The 27,476-nt window shown below is 36.1% G+C and overlaps 3 protein-coding genes and 3 long non-coding RNA genes across 6 annotated transcripts; all 6 read left to right on the top strand.

Moving 5' to 3' along the window:
* The first annotated feature begins 712 nt into the window (after nucleotides 1–712).
* On the top strand, nucleotides 713–1,477 carry LOC114540952 (uncharacterized protein K02A2.6-like). The gene has a single exon (XM_028560946.1). It carries the CDS (start codon nucleotides 713–715, stop codon nucleotides 1,475–1,477), a length of 765 nt encoding a protein of 254 aa, XP_028416747.1.
* A 1,298-nt stretch (nucleotides 1,478–2,775) lies between these two features.
* On the top strand, nucleotides 2,776–7,562 carry LOC114540951 (solute carrier family 43 member 3-like). The gene is made up of 8 exons (XM_028560945.1): nucleotides 2,776–2,819; nucleotides 2,947–3,052; nucleotides 3,308–3,599; nucleotides 4,342–4,489; nucleotides 4,871–5,063; nucleotides 5,519–5,592; nucleotides 6,546–6,669; nucleotides 7,395–7,562. Exons 1-8 carry the CDS (start codon nucleotides 2,776–2,778, stop codon nucleotides 7,560–7,562), a joined length of 1,149 nt encoding a protein of 382 aa, XP_028416746.1.
* A 2,121-nt stretch (nucleotides 7,563–9,683) lies between these two features.
* LOC114540949 (solute carrier family 43 member 3-like) lies at nucleotides 9,684–25,893 on the top strand. The gene is made up of 8 exons (XM_028560944.1): nucleotides 9,684–10,133; nucleotides 22,224–22,270; nucleotides 23,246–23,322; nucleotides 24,097–24,189; nucleotides 24,312–24,552; nucleotides 25,225–25,368; nucleotides 25,487–25,680; nucleotides 25,870–25,893. Exons 1-8 carry the CDS (start codon nucleotides 9,793–9,795, stop codon nucleotides 25,891–25,893), a joined length of 1,161 nt encoding a protein of 386 aa, XP_028416745.1. The 5' UTR covers nucleotides 9,684–9,792.
* On the top strand, nucleotides 14,251–14,802 carry LOC114540958. The gene is made up of 3 exons (XR_003689170.1): nucleotides 14,251–14,328; nucleotides 14,455–14,547; nucleotides 14,674–14,802. It is a non-coding gene; the product is annotated as an uncharacterized LOC114540958 (long non-coding RNA).
* LOC114540957 lies at nucleotides 14,825–15,790 on the top strand. Its single transcript, XR_003689169.1, has 3 exons — nucleotides 14,825–14,913; nucleotides 15,519–15,662; nucleotides 15,776–15,790. It is a non-coding gene; the product is annotated as an uncharacterized LOC114540957 (long non-coding RNA).
* On the top strand, nucleotides 16,343–17,837 carry LOC114540959. The gene is made up of 3 exons (XR_003689171.1): nucleotides 16,343–16,371; nucleotides 16,550–16,673; nucleotides 17,724–17,837. It is a non-coding gene; the product is annotated as an uncharacterized LOC114540959 (long non-coding RNA).
* Nucleotides 25,894–27,476: the final 1,583 nt, after the last annotated feature.

Raw genomic sequence — 27,476 nt, 5'->3', positions numbered from 1 at the left:
AACCCCTGGCAAGTGCTCCGCGGCGTCTGCAGGGGATGATGATGAGGCTGCAGAAGTATGATTTCGAAGTAAGGTATCAGCAAGGAACAAGCATGTACATAGCTGATATGCTATCGCGTGCTTTCCTGCCTACAACGGAACATCCGTCTGGTGTTGAATTCGAGTGTGTCAACATGGCTAGTTTTTTGCCAATTTCAAGTGAGAAAATGAGGGACATTCAAGCAGCGACCGATGAAGACGAATCGCTACAGCTACTTAAGAAAACCATAATGGAAGGATGGCCACAAGAGAAGAAGTACCTAGCAGCACAGATCCTACCTTATTTCAGTATGCGGGATGAGCTAAGGTGCAAGATGGGCTGTTATTCAAAGGGCAGAGAGTGATCATACCGAGTAGACTGCGTCGGGATATGAAGAAGAAAAATACATGCGTCGCACCTGGGGACCGAGTCGTGTCTTCGTAGAGCGAGAGAGAGTGTGTACTGGCCAGGGATGTCGGCGGAAATTAAAGAGTTAGTGGCCTCTTGTGAAGTCTGTAGAACCTATGAAACAGCACAGCAGAAGGAAACCTTGATGCCCAATGAAATACAATCACGTCCCTGGGAGCAAGTTGGCGTGGATTTGTTCACGTTCGATAAGAAGGATTATATGATAACTGTCGACTATTTTAGTAACTTTTGGGAAATTGATAGGCTGACCAGTACCAAAAGAGTATGATAATTCTCAAGTTGAAGAATCATTTTGCGAGGTACGGCTGTCCAGAGAGAGTCATTAGCGATAATGGCCCACAGTTTTCGGCGGAAGAATTTGTAACGTTTGCCGACACATGGAATTTCGAGCATCTCACGAGCAGCCCTGGTAATAGCAAGGCGAATGGTAAAGCGGAGTCAGCGGTGAAGATGGCAAAACGGCTCATTCGTAAAGCTGTTGAGGGGGGAGCTGACCCATACCTGGCGATTTTGGATTATCGCAATACACCTACTCAGGGTATGGAGAGTAGTCCCGCACAACGTTTGCTAAACCGGAGAACTCGGACACTTCTTCCTACAACATCAAAGCTCCTGCAACCTAAGGTGATGTGCCAGGAAAAAGAGTTTAGGGACATAAAGAAACGGCAGGAGCAGCAGATCAAGTATTACAACCGCAATGCAAAGGATCTTCCGGAGTTGAGTCATGGTGACGTGGTAAGGATGAAACCATTTAGAATGGGTAAAAAGAAATGGGATAAAGCTGTCGTAACTGCCAGATTAGACGAAAGATCATATACGGTCAAAACGCCGGAAGGAAATAGTTATCGCAGAAACCGAAGTCATTTGAAGAAATCAGCGGAGATGCCGATAAAAGAAGAGGTGAGTTCGGAGGATGAGTGGAGTCAAGCAAATGAGGAGTCCACAGAGGAAGAAGTAACGCAATCCACCACCCCGTTGAAAGAAAAACCTACGGAAAGTTTATCACCCGCAAAGTCCCTCGACCGCTAGCAGCAGAGCAAGACAGCCAACGACAAGCAGCTTGTCCAGTACGAATAACAAGACCACAGCGCACCCGAAGAGCTCCAGAGTACTTAAAAGACTATGTCCGTTAGGAAGAAAGAACACAGCTGGAACCGTATATATATAAAAATTATATATACATATTTGTACATACTAAACAATTTAATTATTGTATGTATCTATGTAATTTTTGCTTTTTTTAATTTATCTGTTTTAAGTAAGTTATTTTGGTAATAGGAGCAGTCCCTTCATAAAAGGGGGATGTTACAATATATGAAACTTATACTAAGTACATTGATGTGACTTGCGGGCGCATCCAAGATGGTGTATAAAAAAGAAGTACTAGTTTGTAGTTAGTATTATTTAAAGCATGCGAGTATTGAAAGATAAACGTTTATAATAAACAAGATCTCGACTATTGTAACACCCACGTCTCCTCGTCATCTTCTGCAACCATGGTAAACCACTACCATGGCTTTTTAGGGCTTTTTCAAGTCTTTCATAGTGACCATTCGCCTAATGATCGTTTCAGAAAAAACGTGAAACACAAAGTGTAGCGAGTTATAATTCAAATTTTGTAACATATCCTCAATCTCATATTATAATTTGCTCTGTTAAATTTCAGCAAACACTCTTTCATCTTAATCATTATATAAAAATATAATTACAATTTAGTTACCATTATCATTTATAGACCAGGAGCGAGGGGAATTCGACGAAATATTACCCCCAAGGGAAGATATATTCCGAGGGCTTCTCCCGAGGGATATATCTTCCCGAGGGGGTAATATTTCGTCGAATTCCCCGAGCGGAAGGTCTATAAATTATATATTATATCAAACAACGTGTAGGCAGCGCAAAAGCTGGGTGATATGGCTTCTTTTGCCTCCATTTTACCCCGCTGCAGCGGGTATTCGACTTTTATAGCATAATATGAAAAAAATCGATGGAACTCCATGATTAATTTACTGATCACGTGGTACAAATCGAGCTTTCTGATTGGATGATTTACAGTTGAGATATAATATTATCAATTATCGCTACTCTGCATCTGGTTTAATTAATGAAAGTAATACACTCCGTTCTAGTGTTAAAACGTTGGTCGAAACGGAGTCCCATGTGAATGTAATGCTCGTGTAGTGATTACTTTCATTAATTAAACCAGAGTAGCGATAATTGCGATGGATTTTATACCTGGTCGCCGTGAACTTATCAACTTTAATTTGTTCGCCTCTAGGTTTGTGGTGTTCTTTCTCAGCGTCGTTATATGGCTATGAGTATTATAAATGGAGGAATTGATTCTTCAGCCGTTTCGTGGCTCATTTTTAAGGTATTTACACTTTAATATGCCTCAAAAAGAACTCATGAGGTGATGAAGACTTTCTGGTGTAGACCGTGTGGCAATGTGCAGCGTTTTTTCAGTCTCAAGTAATAAGAAATATTTACATCGTACGTAGGAAGGCAGTACAATTAAAAAAATATTTCCATTTAAGAGAAGAAGAGCTCGGGGGTTCCAGCCTTAATCTTAGAGGATATTTTGAAGAATTTGTGCAAGTTAAAAACGTTCGTGTGATATGATACAGTTGGATAATAAATTGTGAAATTTGAAGTCTTATTTATGTAAACATGCAGAGGGGGAGGGAGCATTTTCAACAAGTTATGCATCCTTTTCTTGAAATCCATCACTTGAAAACCTTTACTTGTTTGGGAAGATGGAAACGTTTAGTTATAGCATAACTGTATTGTTATCATTTTTATCATTGTATTGTATTGTATTTTTATCATTATCATTTTTTCTTTCATATTTTTTTCTTGCAGTTGTGTTTTAATGCTGGGGTTTCGTTCAGAACCATTACCATCGTTTACTATGCCTTTGTTTTTGGTCAAGGCATGTTGTTCACGTTTACGATATTTCCTGAAGATCTGCCGGATGACACTGAAGAAGATGTTGGAAGATATGAAAACGGCTCGAAAACTGAAAAATATATAGAACATATAAAAAGTGACAATGCTTTCACAATATCCCGTGAAGTTCAGCAAAACGACACTGAAAGTATGGAAGATAAGAAACATGATAAGATTGAAGCCTTGGAGGAAAGTCCAACTACAGGTGCGGTAGATTTTTTTGTGGTGATAAAAAGTGAAAACGAACTGAAAATGTTGTTGTAGTGAAATGTTGCTGTATGGATCAGAGTTGCTAGATTTTATGGAAAAATCAGTCAACTATTATTAACATAACATTTGTTTTCCTAGTTTAAAACAAAGGAATCAAAGGGCCGCCAATAACAATGTTTGCTTATTTTTCCAGTAACTTACCAACCCTGCATGTATGGATAAGTTTTCTTTATTTAATAAAATATTGCATCAATTTGTTACCGAAGTTTGTCAATCAACTACTTCAAGGAAAATTCATTTAATAAGATTCTCAGTCCGTTTTATGTACTGATTAAAGGTATAAAATTTTCAGCAAAACTCGATCGTTCCATTCCTATAGGTTTCATAGGGTGGAACCTCCATTCTCGGCGTTCCCTACAACATGAATTTAGATTCTTCTCACCCTTGTACTAGTAATAACAGAACTTGTCTCATCTGATGGTCGAACAAGTTGAAGTCAATTTAAAACTAAGTTTATAATGTGTAATCTTTTATAAGAGAAGCACCCAGAGCTGTACCTAGATCGAAGCTTAATTGTGGGGAGCACATTTTATGTTCATATAAATTATTCGTTTTTTGTCCGAGTAATTATTATTGGGAGCGATTGTTCCTATGGTATATAAAAATGAATATACTATAAACCCCCTATTAAGTGACTGTACGCAGCTACTACTGTATATTTTTCTGTTCTTATGTAGGCACAACAAGTCTGTTTTCCATGATCAAAAGCCCAAAGTTTATAATTCACACATGTTTTGTTTCTATCTCCGTTCTACGTTCTACCTCTATTATCGGAATGATCAACCCTTTGCTCAAACGTCTGACGGATGACGAAGGAAAAGGTGAGTGCGTACAGCAACTGTTTAAAAAGCATGGGCAATGAAAATTCAGTTTGAAAGAGCTTTTCATATTGCGATTTGTTCTGAAAAATTGACTAAAAATAGCCGACTAACCACCGATATTAATGATACGTCACCAACCTCGTACCCAGGGTTTTATTACCTACGCGCGTGGGCCAAGCGCGACATGACAAATCTGAAATAGGCCTTTTATCGTAATTTTAAAAGCTCTTTCGGGTAATAAAATTACAATTTTTATGGCCCATATCTTTAACTAATTTTGTATACGATTGATTAGAGGCATTGTTATTATAGTATAACTATTAAATAGATTAGAGTACCAAAAAGTACAATTTTAGTATTTTTCTTTTTTTCTTTATTATTATAGTCGATTTATATCTCACCATATTTGGAATAATTCAATTTTGTGGATTATTTTTGTCTTTTGCTCCTGGTTTTTTCTTGATTGGGCTCCAGCTGGAAGACATCGGGACTTTTCTGTCATTTTATCTTTCATACTCACGGGAGTGCTCTCAATTCTTGTGACCGTTGGTCTACTGATACCAGTTCTTGAATTTCAGGTAAATAAATGTATTTACAATTTCAATCAATCGCTATGACTTTACTAAATGGTACTCGTTGGAACCTGGTATAGTATTTCGCCTTTTCTTTCCAATGCAAAACCCTCTCAAAGGGTTTCTCTCTTCTTCCTCAGTAGGCTCAGCTTCTGCCTCAATTCTGCTTCTTAATTGTTGCTGCCATGAATTTTCCAAGATTGTACCATTGTTTTGTCAAAAATTCATTGCTATTAGGCCTGTAAGATCTTCAGTTGTTGTAATAATTGTTCCAAATTTCAAATTTTCGCGCTACGCACAAATATTTCAGTTGTGCGTGACAGATTTCTTTTAATGCGCAGTCGACCACAAATTAAATATCGTTTAGAAATTCTTATATGACAACGTAGCTGTGTACTTCTTCCCCGTCTCTCGTAGATGGCTGTGTGCTTGCTATTACAATTACTTCTTTTTACTTTCAGATTGTTGTATTCTTACTTTATACCGTTCTGAGATCTTTCTTATATTCGACACACGGATCATTTATAATGAAAGCGTAAGCTACCTCTTTGTTGACTAATTACCGAACTATATTATATGAGTATAAATTGCCCGATTTATTGTAAAGACAGATAATCTGTCTGGCCGAATGATCCATCCGACAAATCATTCGTCTGAGTATAAACATAAGACAAACAATCTAGACAAACTATAATGTAGACGGTAGTAAAACGAGTTTATAGTAGTTTATGTAGTAAAAAGATTGCACAAAAGCCGTTTTATGATGAATTTTTCGTCGTTCGACCCAACGCCGTATTTATACTGCCAGACGGATGATGCGTCAAGACAAACTACCCATTCAAATTCGCCTAAATAGACCAAAAATGAGGAGAATTCGTGTTGACGGATGATCCGTCGGTTTGCCTGTGTTTACACACAAACCAACTATGGGCGCTTTCCTTTATACGGAAAAAACGGCCAGACCGGTCCTGTTGTATCTCGGTACAGACAGATTACTGGTATTTTAGAGTGTTTCATGAAAGAACTCTGTATTCAAGTATATCGTTATTTACATCTGCCTATTTACATCTGCTTCAGTATTCTTAACGAAATACTCTGTTTCAATTTAAAATACGACCGGTCTGACCATTTTAGCCGCCTAATGGAAAGCGCCTTGCCCAAGTTCGTCCAGACGGATGTTCTTGGAGCCGTACCAGACGTTCTTTAGAATAATTTGGGCCGATAAAACTCTCGATAATCTCCGAGACCGGGCAATGTATTGATGGTGGCTGCATGGTAACAATGAAATTTTATACAAAATAACACGGGACTTCTGCAATGAGCACTATGCAACAATTGCTGGCTACTGGTGACGCATAAATAATTATGTAATTAATTACTGGTGACGTATAATTATATATGTCAGAGAAAATAAGTCAAACGGAAGAAGTCCATACACCATTTTTCTTCTTTCTTCACAAGTATACCAGAAGAATGTTTTTCTTTCAGATTTCCTTTATATCATGCTGGTGCCTTGTTTGGTTTAAGTCTCTTAGTTTCAGCTGTAGTTTCATTGTTTCAAATACCAATGTTTGCTTTGATGGAGGGACCATATGGCGGTGATCCAACTTGGGTAAGAAACTTTCTGTTCAAATTTTAGAACACATATTATTATCTCAAGTTGATCACTAAAGCATTTCGTGCAGCAAACTTCTATCCATAAGGCATAAGCTAACTTTTTAAGGTCGACTCAGTTTTAATACATGCTCATATAATTATTTTTAATATAACATTTATAGTATACGCGCGTACTGATTGATCAAGAAGCGTGTTTCTATTTAACAATTAGACAACAAGTCCGAGTTGTCCATAAGCGAATAGTTAACGAAGGCGAAGCGTGAGTTGACTATTCGCTCATAGACAACGAGGGCGAGTTGTCTAATTGTTTTAGTATACACCCTGTACCTAGATATATTCATTGCGAGAAAATAATCGATACACTGCAATTACACCGAAAAATAATCTAATTAATTAAATTTTATACGGTCGCGCGAGCGAATTTTTCCCAAACGTTCACCATCACGAATAGACAATGGTTGAGTAACCAATCAGAATGTAGGATTTGTAATAGACAATAGTCAGGTGTATACTAAAACTGTATATAGAAACACGGAAAATGTTTTCTATTTCTTAAATGTGTAATAACATTTCAACTGGGGACAGCAACTTCAAATTCACCAGAGAATTAAAAGTATAAGCAACACTGATAACTACAATGTCAGCCAAATACAGCCTGATGCCTGCTTATGAGTAATTACTATGAGTAATACTATAATATATTTTGATAATCCTATATAGGTGAATGTTGGTTTGTTGGTTGTTCAAATGGTAGTGATGGTTCATCCAATGTATTTATGGATTTGCGCTGAAAATGAAAAGAAGGGAAACAATCATAACACTAGTTTGACAATATCAAACCCTTTTGCAGACCCTGATAACTTTAGTCAAGCTAAAACTAAACCTTGATAATTATATTTATAATACAAATATTTATATATAGATAAATATATATAATATATATATATATAATATATATAATATATATATATATATATATAAATGAACGGTAAAAAATTAACCTTAATAACATTTTAACATTTAACGATACACATTTTGGTGTCCCTATTATGATGATTGTGAGGTGATACTTACTGAATCGACCAGTTGAAATTAGCTCGATTTATACGAGAGATGGATCATTCGTCTGAGCATATAAATACGCGACAAACCATCTAGACGAACTACGAGAATATGATTTTATTTTACCCAAAGTCGAAACAGAAAGATTTAAAAGGTATTTTTTAAATAGATGTCTTTTTAACAATTTTAGCCATATTTGATAATCTTAAATAGTAACTTTCAATAACTTTAGTCAAACTAGATATTGTATGAATTTTAATTATTTTATTCCATTCTTGTATATGTTAGTTTGAATTGTAAGGTCACCCGTCTTTTGTGGCTAGATCTTAAATTTAAAGACTTAATAATAATAATAATAATATGTCAAACGAAACGGAAGTTTGAAGCCAAGATGGCGGACACTGAAGCCTTTCTTCTATAGGTATGATCCAGGCCTCCGGAATTTTCGTAGGTAAAATGACGGCAATTTTAATTTTTCCTTTAAAATTTCTGCGCCAGAGGCCTTGATCATGCAGGAATGGCTTCATGATCCGCTATCTTAATTGGCTTCACTCATTAATGAGGGAAAGTCAGAGAGTGAGCGTTCCAGTTTTATTTGAGTTCACTGGTGACACTATGCAATTTGCCCTCATGACAAAATGCATCCCAACAGGGTGCTTTGGCATTCAAACTCCAACTATTACATTGTTATAAGTGAATTCAATAGTTTTGACGTTATTTGGGACACCCTGCAGTTTCTATACGTGACCTACGGTCATGGAATTGCCATTGTGGTGATCATTGATGACTGCAGTGTTTTGTTATTATAAAAAAATTCTTCATTGCCAAATATATTCTGAATCTGGCAAACAGAAGAAATGCATGCATAAGAACATTTTTAAAAGTGATCTTAAAGTTACCAAGGTTACTGGAGGTGAACGTCAATCATTTGAATACTCGCAATGGAAAGTTATATCAGGTTCATGCGCACGGCGGATGAACTTAATATATTTATTATATATATGTATATATATTCGTTGTTATGTAGAAAATATAGTTAGTAGAGAAAATCTTATTTGTAATAGGTTGTCAATTAATATTGTCTATAGCGAATTTGTCAACTGTCCTTTGTTTTTTGTTTTTACAATTAAACCATGCCGGCTTATCGCTATAATATATTATAATAGGCCGGTTGTTTGTTTTTGTGTGCTCACCAAAAATCGACTTTTTCTCGATTGTTACTTTTTCTGTCCTTTAACTGCTTAAGCAACTTTACGCCGAACTGGGTTTGACTGTAAAATATGCCTTTAGTTAAGTTTTGAATAAAAGTTGTTTGAAAATATTCTGACTTTTTGCGAGATTCAAAATGGTGCATTTATATATAAATTTAAGGCACGGCATGAAACAATGTGGAACACGTACTGTGTTCGTGATTAGTACGCATTCTAATGATTCTATGTCTAAGTTTTTTCTATGCGTCAGGAACTAATCGTTTATTGATAGTGTGAAGGTCCGTTCACACGATCACAAATTTCGTTGGGTCCAATTCACTTCTGAAATGTAGAAGATATAGAAGATAAGTAATAGTCTGTCATTAATAAAGCGGTACTGCCTTGTACTGTATTGTCTTAATTTGCTGCCATATATACAATGCAAGCAACAGACTATACTACAGTATAACCTCATCAGAAGTGATTTGAATCGTGTAAAGAGCCCTTTAAACCGGTTTACCACTAGACGGAATTTCTCGACCGAGCAAATTTCGTCTGATATTCTTTTCAATTGCGAGAGTTCAACGCTAGTGGATTCCCAGAGAATTCGTTATTTGAATTGCAAATTTCCAAAAAATCCGACATTCGTCAATATAAGGCCACAATAATGGCACAAGCATCGAAGACAAAGAACTATATAATAATTTAATTAAGTTGAATGGAGCTTCAAAAATGCCTGTGAAGCCTGTGAAGGCTGTGATTTATAATACAAGTGAAGGAATAACGTAGCAAAAATAACGTTGACTATAAGCAGTTACAGGAAGCTATGAAATGTTATAGATTTGGTTGTATTCACATTGCAAAATATGCAGGTCTATTACATTTGTTTGGTTACATGGGCCGTATTCGAAAGCGTTATTTCAACATCGTGTTTATTTGGATGGGCTCAACTGTTGGAAATACTTCATAGCGAACATTATTTCGCGTCTTATTGTGAAACTAATGAGGCTGATTCTAACAAAACTATTTCACAATTAAAAAACAGTAATTCTTCCATCGGCGACGATGTCAGTGACACTTGTGCAAGACAAGACAGTCTTCTTATATTGGCCTATACATTATCTGCTTTCGCAGGTTCTGTCTCAATATTTTTCGGTGGAAAGTTTTTGGATGTTTTTGGCTTTACAAAGACAAGAGTATTAACATGGTAAGTGGCACGATCGTGAATAAAGAAAATAAATTATTAGAGCCGGAGGTTAAGATTTACTTCCACTACCGGTACCGATACGAAAATACATGACGTGTTACTGTTTGCCATCGCGGAAATTTTAACGCTTTAAGATTGTGACTTCCGTAAGAAATAAAATGTTTCCCTACATCAGTCCTCCGTGAGAAAAAGGTCTGGGCTTTTTAACAAAATTGACCAGGTTAACGTACTTAACTTGCGCCAAATGGAAATCCTGAAATCAAATTTGTTACTGCATGGTATAATTATGCAATTATATACCTATATTTTATTCTACAAAATGTCCTCTGAATGAATAAAAGTTTCATTTTTTAAAGTTTTGAAATAAATAGGCATGCATGCAGGAATACATGAACAAAAATAGGTGCACAAACGCATACAGTCTGTGATGCATTGGCGGCAATGAAACTAGACATTGGCAAATTTGGAAGTTGGGGCTCTGTGAAAGCACAGGCCGCTGTAGTGACTAAATATTGACTGATTTAATTACTTTCTAAAAGTTGCAAACAATGAGTTGCCTACACACCGTTTAGCAGTATTCATACGAAACACCAATTGTTCCCTTGATTAAAATCAGCATGTTCTGTATTATAGGCAGGGACAACTATATTATTTACAGTCCTAGGACCTGGATTTTCCTCCACATCATTTGAGAGGATAGATTATTTGAACATACTACACACAATTCACTATTCATTGGCTTTTATTTAATTAACTCTTCAGACATGGCAAGTAGAATACATTTAGATAAGACATTACAGGTATAATTTGATTTCAAAGTCTGTCCTCAAGATTGTACAGACTGTTGAAGTAGTACTATTATTATATCCAGTAACGCTTTATGGAGATTGTCGATGAATTGACCCCGTGACCAAATGAAAACCCAGCCAGGTTTGGGAAATCTGGTGAACCAAGCCCAGGAGTTACGGAGCAGTTTAATCATTATTTGCATGTTCGACCAGCCATAAACGAACAGGCGATTTCAACTTGCATAGTTTCGACAGCGAAACATAATATTTATTTTCGAGGTGAATTGAAAAAAAGCCATGATTTATTCATTAGGAAGGGGACTATAAACTTCCCGCATTTGCTTTGCTTCATATCCCCTTGTTCCGCCGGCAATGATGATCGACCTAGCGCGGAGACTTTAAAAAGGATTTTTTAGTAACATATTGCATAGTGCATACGAACTTTTTTAAAAATCCCGGTAATTCCCCTCATGATAAAATAAATTATAAGATCTTCACAAAATACGCGAAAAAGTTATAAACTAAATTTGAAGCAGTAGTTTAAACTACTGCTTAAAATTAATCCGGCCCAAAATATGCACGGCCCATGGTTTTACTGATCCAAATCCAATCAAATCGCTCATTTTATAACTTTATCTTTTAAGGAGTATAACTTGTTGAACTTTGAATTGCTTCGTGATAGTTTTCCAAAACATTACACGCTGATGCTTTCTGTTGTTTTTTCAATGTATATGGGGCGTGGCAAGGGCGTTAGGGGGGAGCATAGTGCTATTATGATGTCAAACGCGGAAAGTCTGATGTTACACAAAATTTGATTCGCTCCACAAAACTATCGAGCTAATTAAATTTTTTGTATGATCAGTCTTTTCCGCGTCTGACGTCATTATGAAAAGGTCATTGGTGAGCACCACTAGTCGCGTCCTTCGCAGACACAGCTCCCTTCCCAAAATTCGTTTTCAAGATTGACCAGAGCCAGAATGGGGGCGGAACTATTTAACCCACTCGGACTGTTATCATCTTGCGTCCAATCTTAATGTAGTCTTTTTATATTATGTAATCTCTATGTAACTAATATGCGTGAACCGCAGACACGGGGACTTTAGCTCCCCCACTTCCCCACTTTTTTGTCGGCAAAAAGGGTTGAAGTAAAAGTGTTATTTTCAGGAGATTAAAATTTTGCTGCGGGGTTCTATTAGGACTTATGCCCCATTCTCGCTCGCTCCGGGCCCTGATATGTACTTGTCTGCACGCCCCTAATGAAACACAACTGATACTGATTCAGGGTAACGTGTCTAAATAAAGTTTATGTATGTATATACGTATGTAAATGTGTTAATGCTTAATCTTATTCTTCTTAAATCTTTTCAGCTTCATCTATCTACTGGCTGGTGGAACGATGTTTGTCAACGTATGGTAAGCTGGTGAAATAAAGTTCCGTTTGCACTTATATACCCCTTTTCCCCGTCACGGCATTACCGTTTGACCTAAAAGAGCACACCTCGTTCCCAGCGTCTTCTTTGTTCATGAAAAGAGCAATGGTTAATTCGTAGCAAATGTGTTCAGTTGGTTGTATTTATATTTATTGTGTATTTATTTAAAATTAAATTTTTCACTGCCTTTAACGGCGCCTGAACCTTAAATTTGTGCCTGTCTCCAGGGCTGCCGAGAGGGGAGGGGCAAGTGGGGTATTTTGCCCGGCCCTGGACTTAAGAAAGAACCTAAAATTAAAGCACATTAAAAATTGTTGGGCTCAGTGTATTATTCACACACTAGTTGAAAGTACGATGACAGTCATTTTAATTAAAGATACGTTGATATTGTTTGTAAAAAGTTTGTTTGTTAACTTTTCACATAGCTTTCAAGTACTTTATGCCACGCAGATATTTAAACCATGACGTCATAGGCCCCCAAAAAATTTGCCCCGGGTCCTCTTGACGGCCCTGCTTATTAGTCTAAGAGCGGTGCCCGTTTTGTTACTTATGATTTAGAGGAGGAATTTTAATAGTAATGTCCTGACCAGCGTGCGGTCTGCCCATCCGTTCTTCTTATAAATGTTGGGCGAACCACCCAGCTCATTTCAAATTCGCATGTACCATGTTCTTCGATATTACATCTAGTTCATATACTCATTTAAATCTATAGCGAACCTATAAACGTTGTTGCATGCATTTGACACTTGCTATAGGTAGACACAGGACCTGACAATTGCTATAGGTAGGCACAGGACCTGACAATTGCTATAGGTAGACACAGGACCTGACAATTGCTATAGGTAGACACAGGACCTGACAATTGCTATAGATAGACACAGGACCTGACAATTGCTATAGATAGACACAGGACCTGCATGACAATTGCTATAGATACACACAGGACCTGACAATTGCTATAGGTAGACACAGGACCTGACAATTGCTATAGTAGACACAGGACCTGACAATTGCTATAGGTAGACACAGGATCTGACAATTGCTATAGATACACACAGGACCTGACAATTGCTATAGGTAGACACAGGACCTGACAAGTGCTATAGGTGGACACAGGACCTGACAATTGCTATAGGTACACACAGGACCTGACAATTGCTATAGCTAGACACAGGACCTGGCAATTGCTATAGATAGACACAGGACCTGACAATTGCTATAGATACACACAGGACCTGACAATTGCTATAGGTAGACACAGGACCTGACAATTGCTATAGATACACACAAGACCTGACAATTGCTATAGGTACACACAGGACCTGACAATTGCTATAGGTAGACACAGGACCTGACAATTGCTATGGATAGACACAGGACCTGACAATTGCTATTGGTAGACACAGGACCCTGTCTAGAAGCGTAATTGGGGGAAGGGGTCTATATTCATATATTGTCTTATGCAAGCCTGCATGACTTTTTTTTCGCGTGATTGTTTTTATAGGATATATAGGCATGAATATTTCAATATATACCCCACCTTCAAATTTAGCGGTCTAGATCTAGCTAACTACGTCGCTGGAACCGTAACTAGCTATTTTATCACAAAAGTGGAATAATATATTTGGTAAAAATCTGGTAAAATCTTAGGAAATTATTGTTTGAGATACGTGTGTGTGTGGAGTTGTCACGATTAATAAGTCCTTAGAAAAAGATAGTGCAGCTATGATACTATTTGTTAATTCATCCATGCTTCATCAAAATTTCGTCACTCTCGTGTGATTCGCACTCGACCAATGAAACGCTACGAACCCAAAACTTTGACAAGTGGTATATAATAATATCTGTTAATTCATCCATGTTTCATTTTAACTTTTAAGACTAAAATATATGTTTTTAGATTTACATGAATTGCTCTTTCCTGGTTTACTTCTAACTGTAATTGGTGGAGGATTTTTTACGGTAGTTTTAGTAAAGGTATAGTGCGTTTGAATTTGTTCATGTGAAGAGAAACTACTGAATAACAGCAATTTCTAAGGAAAACCGTGTTAGCATAAGGCTATGATTTCTAATCATTTTTTATGATATTTTGGTTCATTCCAGGTTTGTGGTGTTCTTCCTCAACGACGTTTTATGGCTGTCAGTATTATAAATGGAGCAATTGATTCATCAGCAGTTGTCCTTCTTGTATTCAAGGTATTTCATCATCGTAACTGGATTAAGCCTTTTTCAGAAGGACTGGAATTCATTGTAATTGGTTGATATTGTTTGTAATGGGTGATATTAATTGTTTATTATCTTATATTATTTCTTTTATTGCAGTTGTGTTTCAACGCTGGGGTTTCGTTTAAAATCATAATCATCGTTTACTATGTCTTTGTCGTTGGTCAAGGCATGTTGTTCACGTTTACGATATTTCCTAAAGATCTGCCGGATGACATTGAAGAACATGTTAGGAAATGTGAAACAACAGCTCTACAAATGAAAATTTAGAACAGTTTACAAGTGAAAATCCCTTTATATCTCGTGAAATAGAGGAGAACGAAAAAGAACAGATGCAAGGTGGGACACTTGTTCCGGGTAGTGAACTCTGTGCATCCCCACTTAACGATCTTTCGGCGCCTCCTGGTTCTGTCACACGAAACCTTTAAATGTCGGGAAAATGGAAATCGTGTAGGAAAAATTGAGAATCACGTTTCTCACCGTGTCCTTTACACTATTAAAAGTGAGAATCCATTAGTGTAAGCGAACGGTTACTGCATGCAAGTGCATAGTTGTGCATACATGTAATCTTATGATTTTTATATTACCTCCTTCCCTCGTTTATTCCACCGTTCCTCTCTACACGCATCAAATGTTCCTGAATGGAAATACAGTTCGCGTTACAGATGTTTGGACAACTCTCCCTGGGACTGTAGCTAATGGTAGAGGGGGGTGTCGCTAGGTGCATATTCATATATTTATTAATTCTATGCCTGACTTACTTCTCAGTTTTGAAAGCAATTATTTCTATAGTATATAAACATAATCATATTTATTTGATTAACACCTCTTCCCCAAATTAGGTAATGTAGCTACCCCCCAGTAAAGCCAACAGAGATTGACGAATGGAATAGGACAGAGTGCTTGTGACTTACTAACATTTTTTTTTTATCATATGCATACAGACAAAACAAGCCTCTCCTCGATAGTCAAAAGTACCAAGTTTGTAATGCACACATGTTTTGTTTCCATCGCCCATTTACGCTGCTTTTCTGTTATTGGAATGATCAACTCCTTGTTGAAACGTTTGGCCCATGATTTTTATGAAGGTTCGTTCGTAAACCTCTATTCTCTGTTTAATTAAGCTTTTAAATAGTTTGTTAAAAGATAATCTAAATAGACGATCTTAGGATCCTATTTACACGATTTTTTATTTTTTCAGTCGATTACTATCTCACAACTTCTTGGAATTATCTTTTTGCGGATTTTCTCTCTTTTGTTCCTGGATTTCTTCTTGATTGGGCTCCAGCTGGAAGACATCGAAACTTTTCAGTTATTTTGTCTTTCATACTCACGGGATTGATTTCAATTCTTTTGACTGTTGGTCTTTTGATACCAGTTCTTGAATTTCAGGTATTGTATATCAATGATAATTGCAAACTGTCATGGTTTCTTTGTGCGATAGTAGTAACGCGAGGAAATAAATGAATGCAAAAAATATAAATGTTTAAATTTGATAGTAAAGGGTTGTTGCTGACAGCTCCTAAACTAGATGTAATAATATTCCAAAGTGCATATTTCTACTTTATCTCCTTTGCCCGCCCGATTTCAGGAAATTACAAATCTGAGATCTTAGAAGGTTAAAGATCGCATGGGCTCCAAGCCTCCGGCAGCCCCGTAGATCACTTTTGCAGGCCAGGCTCAAGAGTAACTGATTGCAGTTGTAATTCACATTCTTTTTTTAGGTTTTTAATTTTTTTCTCTACGCTCTTCTGAGATGCTTTTATATTCTACACACGGGTCATTTGTAATGAAAGAGTAAGTACCATTGAAATACTTGAGTACCTGGAAAACGATGAAAATGGCTCTGAACTTTTAAAGAACACTAATTTTTAGAGCTCAGAGAATGGATTCAAATATGAGTTGTCATAATTAATTTTGAAAAATTTTATCGGACGAAACTAAGTTTACTTTTTCTTCACTGCTTTTCTTTCAGGTTTCCTTTATATCATGCTGGTGCCTTGTTTGGTCTAAGTCTCTTAGTTTCAGCTGTGGTTTCTTTGTTTCAAATACCAATGTTTGCTTTGATGGAGGGACCGTATGGCGGTGATCCAACTTGGGTAAGAAACTTCATATCATAATTTCAAGTCTGTTGATCACGTTATAGCTTTTTGAGCAACAAATTCCAATTATACAAAGACTGTAAGGCAGATGGTATAGTTGGAATTATATCAGTGAACGAAAAGAGAGATATAAGAGAATACAAGCGGTATGGCTTACCTATTTGGTCTTCGTATCAGCTTTTAACATTTTGAGGTCAGGTCCTCCAAAGTAACAAAAAAATCAATAGCATATCCCCCTGAAACCATGCGTCCCATAATCCTCCTGTGGCTTTTACACTAAGGTAGCCACCACACTTGAGGGGGACTGGATAGCATTCAATATTTTCTCCCTTCATTCACTCATATAGTCTCAATTATACCATTAGGCTTGCACCCCTTGTGTGATTGGAATTGTATTTCATGAACACAGGTCGAAATATATGAGGATACAAGCGGTAGAATGCAAGGGGTTTTAGATGACGATTATTGAGGATGCCCCTCAAAAGGTTAAGAACATAAGAGTGTTGCCCTAACGCATATCCCTCAATCTTGGGATGAGTAGAAGTTAACGAGGAGCGAATGACGTTAGTTGTTCTAAATTGAAGACCCTCGTCAAAACAATCAGCACAAAAGGAGAGTACACTGTTTAATGATATCAAAATAGGATCAAGTTGTTTTGAAACACTCCAGCTACACCTGCGTCAAATTGATTCGTATGCTTTTTGTCCGAGTTGCCAAGATCATTAACTCTCCCTGTAGAAACAATTACGTTCAAATAACAAAAAAAATAGGTTGTTTGGATGAATCTAAGAGAACCAGTTTAAAATAGGTCGTTATTCTTACGTATACGAAATAGTTAAAAATAACCTATAGTTAACTAGTAGTTTTAACCTTCAAAATTTCCAACTTCAAAATTTCCCACCGTGACTATTAAGATCAGAATTCCCTGCAGGTGCCACGACTTGGTACGTCATTATGCCTAAGGTCTATTGGCATGTTTGGAGTTTCTTTTCTCGTTATCACTAATATCTTATAATAATTATCTATTAATATTAATTTTAACCATAGGTGAATGCTGGTTTGTTAGTTGTTCAAATGGTAGTGATGGTTCATCCAATATATTTATGGAAATGCGCCGGAACAATATCAAACCATTATCCAGATCAAGTGGATCTAAAAACTGTTAATCCATAAAAATATATTTTTATGAAATAATATACTTAGGTTCTTTAAGAGGGTTGGGGGGGATTTTTAATTGGGACCAAAATGACAGGTATATTTTTACTGGGTCCATGGTACAATAATGTATTAATTTATATAAAACACCATCATTTCACATAAATTTGCACCATCATTTCACATAAAATTATACTTAATTAGACGTACGGTAACTACTACCATGTTTTTAATCACAGATACAACTTGTGTTTCCCGCTTCTTGCAACGTCCCTGTAGCGACCAAGGCATTTCATAAACAGCTTTGCGCTCGAAAGTAATTTCCTAGGTAACCAAATTCCTTTTACATCAAAGCCCAGATGGGTAATATGTTAAAATACGCAAAAATACGCAAAAATGTTATGAAAATGAAAACTGATAAATTATGAACTTTTTACAATCTCACATGTGAAAAAAATTTCAATATATGAAATTTACTTTTCACATGTGAAGGTGAAATTTCATATGTATCAGCTTTTAATTATTCATATGTGAAACAAATTTCACATGTGAAGCTGGCATTTCATATATGAAATTTATTTTTCACATGTACAGGTGAAATTTAATGACATGAATGGTTACCATTTAAATCATTTTATTACTTAGGAAGACAAGATTTCATGAATAAATCGTTTTACTTATAGGAAAACGTAATACAAAAAAAATCAAAATTCGTATGTGACAGTAGCAATTCATATTAGGAAATTTATTTTCCACATGTGAACGTAAAATTTCATATGATATTTAAATAATTTCATATGCATGTGAAACTAAAATTTCATATATGAAATTTACTTTTCACATGTGAAAATAAACGTCATGCACAATTTAAATTATTTCATCGGAGAAGCAAAAAATTTCATGTATGAATTGTTTTTTTACATAGGAAAATTAATATTAAAAAATAAAATTCATATATTAAAGTCACTTTTCTTATGTGAAAATTTCATATATGAAGTTTTTCATTTCATATGAAATGTTATGTGAAATTTTTGTAAGGGTACAGCAGGGATATTGTAAATCTGTTCCTTACACTATGTTATTTCATCCGTCCATTAAATGTTAGACTGGTCTAAAGTTCGATTCGGCAAAATTAATCACCTTGGGCTGAGTAACGCTATCCACCGATAATTAAATATTATTATTATATACCACTTGTCAAAGTTTTGTTTTCGTAGCGTTTCATTGGTCGAGAGCGAATCACGCGAGAATGACGAAATTTTCTCGGCTTCGCCTCGTGAAATATCGACAGGTCTCGGGTCCACAAAACATAATGTTTCCTTCGTTCCCAGTAAATAAGTGTTAATTTTTTCTGATATAATTGATATTTCTTAGTGTTCCTAATTCGAGGATACTCTTTAATAATTGTTGGTTGCAAAGCTGAAATTTCATCGCTTTTCGAGCATTTTTAGAACGGTTGAAAAAATCCCTATCCGGTGGATAGCGCTATCCAGCTTTTATACAACTGGCCCCTGGAGGGCACTGTTCATAAGACTTTCGAAGAAACTTTGCAGTATTGTGATGAGGCGAAAATTCAAGCGATTCAGTCTTTCCGGAGGGTGAATTTGAAATATGTTTATAGCGATTTTTGTGCATGATTAGAAGATTAAGAGTTTTTTAATCATTTTAACTTGTCTTATTTAACAATTCTTTTGCCCGTTTGCCATGTTCATATAAAATAATCGAGGAACTATGTCATTCCTCTGAATTTTACGACATTACTCCTCGGTGGTAATGGTTTTGTTTAAACGAATTACCCTCTAGAACTCCCGATAGAGACGGGTTGACAGCCGTCTGGACGAACTTGGGCAAGCGAAAGATAGTTCGTCTTCTAGTTCGTCTATGTGCAAACACACGAATTTTTCGCATAGTTCATCTATTTAGACCAATTTGAATTGTAGTTCATCTTGACGAAACATCCTTCTGTTGGTGAGGACGGACTAAGAAAAATTCACAACCAGTTGATATACATATAAGAACAAATGCTTTTACATGATGCAAACTCCATGTCTTCAGGCATTGATCGCTTATTGATAGTGTGAGGCTCCGTTCACACGATGTTGTAGGAATATGAGTACATGAAGTATGAGTGCATGTTCAGTGTTGTAGTCTGGTACTGATTAAGCAGTACTGCACTGACTTTTGTTGACTTAATTTGCTGTGCATATACAGGGTGTATAAAAAAAACGCATTAATATTCATGAATATCCTCTTTGTTCTACAACACAAAAGACGTTTGGCCCCTGGAATGCGAGAAAGCTTGTACTGATCATATTCTAGCGGCACAATCGTCGGTAAACGAAGTCGGGTGCGTAAACTAAAGAGCTGAATTGAAAGTATTTAACGAGTAAAATTCTATTTACAATTTATTTTACAAGGTCGACAGTTAGCATTCAAGTTATCATGCACGAGAATAAAAACTCGTTGTTCGGTTGTTAGCTGCACCATTATTAGTTTAGCTGATTTAGCAGTTGAACTGTACGATTAGGATTTTAAAATATCCCAGGGGGATAAAATCTATTGAGCTTATGAACAATATGAATTTTAGAATATTAAGTGGTTGCGTTTTTTTTTTAGACACCCTGTACAAGGTAACTAAACAGACTATACTGTGCAATGACGTACCCCATCAGAAGTGATTTGCATCGTGTGACGTAGCACTAATCTTTGTCTGTTGACGAGTGAATGTGTAATTTGAATTGCAAATTTACCACAGAATTTCACATTCGTCAATAAAGCCACATGCATGAAAGAATCATATAATAATAAGTTCAATCGAGCTTTGTCAAAATGCCTGTGATTTATATAATTATAACACATGAAAGAGAAGGAATATAGTGTAGAAAAAATAACTTTAACTAAGCGGTTACAGAACGTTATGAAATGTTATAGATTTTTTTTGTTGTATTCACATTGCTGAATATGCAAGTCTATTACATTTGTTTGGTTTTATGGGCCGTATTCGAAAGCGTTATTTCAACAGCGTGTATATTTGGATGGGCTCAACTGTTGGAAATACTTCATAGCGAACGTTATTTCGCGTCTTATTGTGAAACTAATGAGGCTGATTCTAACAAAACTATTTCACAATTAAAAAATAGAACTTCTTCCATCAGTGACGATGTCAGCGACACTTGTGCAAGACAAGACAGTCTTCTTATATTGGCCTATACATTATCTGCTTTCACAAGTTTTGTTTCAATATTTCTCGGTGGAAAATTTTTGGATGTTTTTGGCTTTAGAAAAGCAAGAGTATTATCATGGTAAGTGGCATGCGATTGTTTGACGATGGGCAGTATAGAATAAGCATAATGTTTAATATAACTTATAATATTATTATCTAGTATTGCTTTATGGAGATTGCCGATCAAATGACCCCGTCACCCAATAGACACCCAGGCAGGTTCGGGAAAATGCGGTGAAGAAATTAATAATTATTGGCAAGTTCGACCATGCAGCTATAAACGAACAGGCGCTTACAACTTGCATAGTTTTCGACAGCAAAATATAATATCTTATTTTGCAGGCTGAATATGTCATATGGCTGAATGGCCATAAAAATGACTGGCATGGAAACCAGAACAATTTAACTCGAAAATACTGCTTAAAATTAATCCAAAATTTTCTCGGCTCCATGCTTTTACTGATCCAAATCCAATCAAATCCTCATAATCTTATCTTCTGAGGATTATAACTTGTTGAACTTCGAATCATACCTAATTTTAGTGTGCCGTGATAAAAGTAGAATGTGCAGTGATAAAATGAGAAATGTGCAGTGATAAATAGTATTTCTGAACAGACCTCACTCTGCCGAGGTGGATTCGTCAGTAATTGTCACCCAAAATGCTGGAAATCAAATCATAGGGACTCAAAAATACAGAAAATTTCCGTAAGAGGTCCTACACACCCCCTACAATTTCCCCTTCCTTGAATTGCCAATTTCCTTTTAGGACCATTTTTATCATGTTCCCCCTCTCCACTATTCTATTGTGATGATATGTTCCGTGATAAAAATTTCTGAAAATTAGCTATGCTTCGAAATCCTTCCTGATGGTATTCGCGGCATTACACGCTGATGCTTTCTGTTGTTCTTTGAATGCATAAGGGCGTGGTAAGGGCGTTCAGGGGGGGGGGGGCATACTGCCATACCCTTCGATGAATTCTAGAATTGGTGAGCACCACTAGTTAAGTCCTTCGCAGAACCCTGATATGTACTTGCCTGCACGCCCTTCATGAAACACAACTCGATGCTGATTCAGGTTAGCGTGTCTAAATAAAGTTTATGTATGTATAAAGGAACGTACGAATGTGAATGTGTTAGTGCTTAATCGTATTATTCTTCAATCTTTTCAGCTTCATCTATTTACTTGCTGGTGGAACGATGTTTATGTCAACATATGGTAAGCTGGTTAGATAAAGTTCCGTTTACGCTACACAGGTTTCCCTCGTACGTCATTGCCGTTTGGCTTAAAAGAGCACAACCTCGTTCTCAGGCTCTACAGCATTCATGAAAAAAGCAAAGTTTAATTAGTGGAAAATGTTTATTAAATTTAGTTGTATTTATTATGTATTTATAATAGTTGTATTATATTTATTTAATTTAAAATTACAAATTTTTCACTGCCTTTGAATCGCACGGATCCGGCATATGATAAACGTGGCCTGAACCATGAATTTATACCTGTTCCTATTTACTAGCTCAAGAGTGGTGCCTGTTTTGTTACTTATGATTCATTTAGGAAGATTTTAATTGTAGCGTCCTGACGAGTCTATCCGTTCATCTTATAAATGTTGGGCCAACTACAGCCCACCTTTGAAATTCGCACCTAAATATAAGCGAACCTATAAATGTTGTTTGCATGACCGACTGGGCATCGTTCTGGTGGCGACGCCAGTTTAAATTGATGTGGGTATAAGTGAAGCAAACATCACATAAAATATAAACTATTGCGTCACATTAAATTATTTGGGAGGAAACTGGGGTGGAAGAGCATTCAAGAAAATTGGGGGAGAGCAACTTTGCCCCCACCCCTCAATCGTATATTTATATAATTATTGTCTAATGCAAGACTGATTTCTTTTGTTCTCTTGATTGTTCTTACGATATATAAGCATGAATATATCAATATACACCTCTCCCCAATTTAGAGGTCTAATTACGTCGCTGGAAATGCAACTAGCTATTTTAAATTTTAATCCCACAAAAGTGGAACAATGCATTTTTGATGCTAATAATTTGCTAAGATTTTAGAATATTATAGTTTGAGATGCGAAGGTGTCACCATTAATAAGTCCTCAGAAAAAGATATGCAGCTACGATACTGATTTGTTAATTCATCCATACTTCAGGTTTTAAGACATAAATTTGTTTTTAGATTTACATGAATTGCTCTTTCCTGGTTTACTTCTAACTGTAATTGGTGGAGGATTTTTTATGGCAGTTTTAGTCAAGGTATATAGTGCGCAGTAAAATAAACAACTTCTCATTAATCATTATTTCAGTATATATAGTCCTTATTTATACCAATTTCAGATTGAAATCTTACATGCAGTGAATCTCACTGAAATGTACTAGTTATTAGGAACATATATAGCTTTAGAATGCTCATAGCGGATAATAGTTACCGTATTATGGCATCATAATTATAGTATTTTGTCATGCTTAATGGATAAACTATAACTATCAACCTCAATCGATCAATACTTAAAAATATTCAAAATTTAAAATATTTATCACCAAAGACAAGTAAAATGTGTAAACAATACATCTGCGAACAATATCTTTCAACTTTTTCCACTCTTACTCTTTAAAACAGCAACATTTAAAACACAATTGATTGACATAAGAGCTTGCATTGCCTACAGCACGCACATTTTTTTAAAAAATGTGACAATAATGATAATTAAGTGACGACTTAAGACCTGTTTATCCAGGTATCAGTTCTGAGAGGGTGATAATTATTTTCACCTAATATAATTACTTATTTAACCCCACGATATATCATACATGAAAGGAAAAAGCGATTAATGATTGCGAATGGCCGAAAATTGTATTTTCTTAGGCGTCTTGTGGCAAAACTCAGTCAGTAATCCCTGTCATGCAATTGATATTCCTATTTTTACAGTTTTTTTATATGCATATTTCTAAATAAGATAAAGCCTTGCGTAACATTAGCATAAGGCTATGATTTGTAATCATTTTTAATGACATCTTGGTTCATTCCAGGTTTGTGGTGTTCTTCCTCAACGACGTTATATGGCCGTCAGTATTATAAATGGAGCAATTGATTCATCAGCAGTTGTCCTCCTTGTATTCAAGGTATTTCATCATCGTAACTGGATTAAGCCTTTTTCAGAAGGACTGGAAATCATTGTAATTCTTTGATTTTGTTTGTAATGGGTGATATTAATTGTTTATCTTGTATTATGGCTTTCTTGCAGTTGTGTTTCAATGCTGGGGTTTCGTTCAGAAGCATAATCATCGTTTACTATGTCTTTGTCTTTGGTCAAGGCATTTTGTTCACGTTTACGATATTTCCTAAAGATCTGCCAGTGCCGGAAGACACTGAAGAAGATGTTAGGGAAAGCAACAGCTCTAAAAATGAAAATCCAGAACAGTTTACATGTGAAAATGCCTTTATATCTCGTGAAGTACAGGAAAACGACAAAGAACAGATTCAAGGTAGGACACTTGTTCAAGGTAGTAGTGCAACCCTGTGCACCCCCTACTTAACAATATCCGCTCCCCCTTGGTTCCGTCACACGAAGCCTTTAAATGTCGGGAAATTGAAATCGTGTCGGGGACATCGAGAATCCTGTTTCTCATCGTGTCCTTTAAACTCTTAAAAATGAGAATCAATATTCGATTCGCGAACGGTTACTGCATGCAAGTACATAGTGCATTTTATCTTATGATTTTGATATTACCTCCTTCCCTCATTTATTCCACCGTTTCTCTCCACATGAATTAAATGTTCCCGAAAGGAAATACAGCTCACGTAACTGGTGGTTGGGCAAATTGCCCCCGAATTTCCTGGGGCACTCCCTGGGACTGTAGCTACAAGCTAATGGGGGAGCGGGGTGTTGCTAGGTGCATATTTATAATTATTTATTCTATGCCTGACTTACTTCTCAGCCGGTTTTGAAAGCAATTATTTCTATAGTAAACTTAATTATATTTATTTGATTAGCATCTCTCCCCCAATTTAAGTATTGTAGCTAATCCTAGTAAACCCCAATTTAAGTATTGTAGCTAATCCTAGTAAAGCCAACAGAGATTGACGAATAGAATAAGGCAACTGCGAGTGCTTGTGACTTACTAACATTTTCTTATCTTTTTATCATATGCAAACAGACAAAACAAGCCTCTACTCGATAATCAAAAGTACCAAGTTTGTGATGCACACATCTTTTGTTTCCATCGCCAGTTTACGCTCCTTTTCTGTTATTGGAATGATCAACTCCTTGTTAAGACGTCTGGCGGATGATTTTGAGGAAGGTTCGTTCGTAAACTTCTATTGTCTGTTGAATAAAGCATTTAAATAGATTGTCAAAATATCGATAATCTAAATAAACCATCTTAGTGTTGTATTTACAAGATTTTTTTATTATTTCAGTTGATTACTATCTCACAATTCTTGGAATTATTCAATTTTGTGGAATTATTCTCTCTTTTGTTCCTGGATTTCTTCTTGATTGGGCTCCAGCTGGAAGACATCGAAACTTTTCAATTATTTTGTCTTTCATACTCACGGGATTGATTTCAATTCTTTTGACTGTTGGTCTTTTGATACCAGTTCTTGAATTTCAGGTATTGTATATCACTAATAATTGCAAACCGTCACTGTTTCTTTGTGCGACAGTAGTAACGCGAGGAAATAAATGAATGTAAAAGATATTAAATTTGATAGTAAAGGGTTGTTGCTAACAACTCCTAGACTCGATGCAATATTAGAAAGTGCATATTTCTACTTGATCTGTTTTGTGCGACCAATTTCAGGAAATTGCAAACCAGAAAGCTTAGGAGGTTAAAGATCGCATGGGCTCCGAGCCTCCGGCAGCCCCGTAGGTCACTTTTGTGCTTTTTGTTTATACGCTGCAGGCCACGTTCAAGAGTACGTAACTGATTACAATTGTAATTCTTATTCTTTTTTCTAGGTTTTCAATTTTTTTCTTTACACTCTTCTAAGATGTTTTTTATATTCTACCCACGGGTCATTTATAATGAAAGAGTAAGTACCATTGAGATTCAAGGTACCTGCAAAACAGGGAAATTCGTTCCGAGCATTAATTTTGAGAGCTCAGATCTGCCAATGAGTGGTTTTAATTTGAACTGAGGGTTTTTAAAACGCCATCTTAATTATTTTTCACTGCTTCTCTTCCAGGTTTCCTTTATATCATGCTGGTGCCTTGTTTGGTTTAAGTCTCTTAGTTTCAGCTGTGGTTTCTTTGTCTCAAATACCAATGTTTGCTTTGATGGAGGGACCGTATGGCGGTGATCCAACTTGGGTAAGAAACTTCCTGTTCAAATTTTAGTACACGTAAATAACAATAAGTCAATAATCTCGTGCTAATAGATCTTTTTGAATAGATTGGCGTTAAACGTGTTTTCCAGTAGGCGGAATTTTGCTCACCAAGTGAAAATTTTCTCCGTTTTTCTCAGATTAATTAGCATAAAAGCGCGCAGACAATGAAGAATTAGGCCTGACAATTTGACGTGGACTCGATTTAATAATATTTTATTTCTAAGGAATGCGTACCCATTTAAGGCCATTTTGCTACAAAAAAGTCGGATTTTGCACGTGCAATATTGCTCTACTCTAATAAATTCTCAGACCAGAAAAACTTGAATGCAATATTGAAAGTCCGAATGTTTCTACACATGAATACAAGAAAACGAAACTTTATATTTGAAGTATCAGTTGTTCTGCGTGACTAATTCATTTTCAGATCAATCGTTTTTATACAGTCTTTTATAATATGAATAATAATAATGAATATGCCTCCTACCTCCCCCAAATATCGATTTAGGCTACTCCACTGCCAGGGCAAAAGACGTATGCAAAAAAATACTGGCCATGGGTGAATTTTTAAAATTAATTCTGTTATCACAAAATTCTGTTACTCAATTTTTTGTAAGTTCTCGATTGAAACTTGGTTATAGTTATGAGCTCTGTTTTTCTCCCTACCATTAGGTAAATGTGGTCTGTTGGTCTTTCAAATCTTGGTGATGATTCACCCACACTGTATTTATGAGAGCACACACTGGAGATGAGGAAAATAAATACAATTATTGCACTAATTTGTCACAAACAAACAAAGAAAATGTGCGTTTGAATTCTGATAATCATTGTGATTCCGAAAATAAACTTTGACACCTTAACAGAATCTAGGTGAAGCAGGAAATATTTTTTTATTTTACGCGTATTTTACGTGTATTAAGCGCAGCGTTTCGAGCAGTGCTCTCAGAATTTAAATATCAGTTACTATGCGTGGGTGCTTGAACAAAGAATATTTGAGAAGAATCTATTAAATAATCCTCCCTCCTTTCGATAGAGTCAAGCTTTTCTAAAGCCGGTTTTGTCACCATTTTACTTTTGTTTCAGA

Source organism: Dendronephthya gigantea, unplaced genomic scaffold, assembly GCF_004324835.1.
Source record: "Dendronephthya gigantea isolate DGI-Jeju-01 unplaced genomic scaffold, DenGig_1.0 000257F, whole genome shotgun sequence".
NCBI lineage: Eukaryota > Metazoa > Cnidaria > Anthozoa > Malacalcyonacea > Nephtheidae > Dendronephthya > Dendronephthya gigantea.
Note: the sequence above shows the minus strand (reverse complement) of the source record. Positions and strands in the feature narration are given on the sequence as shown.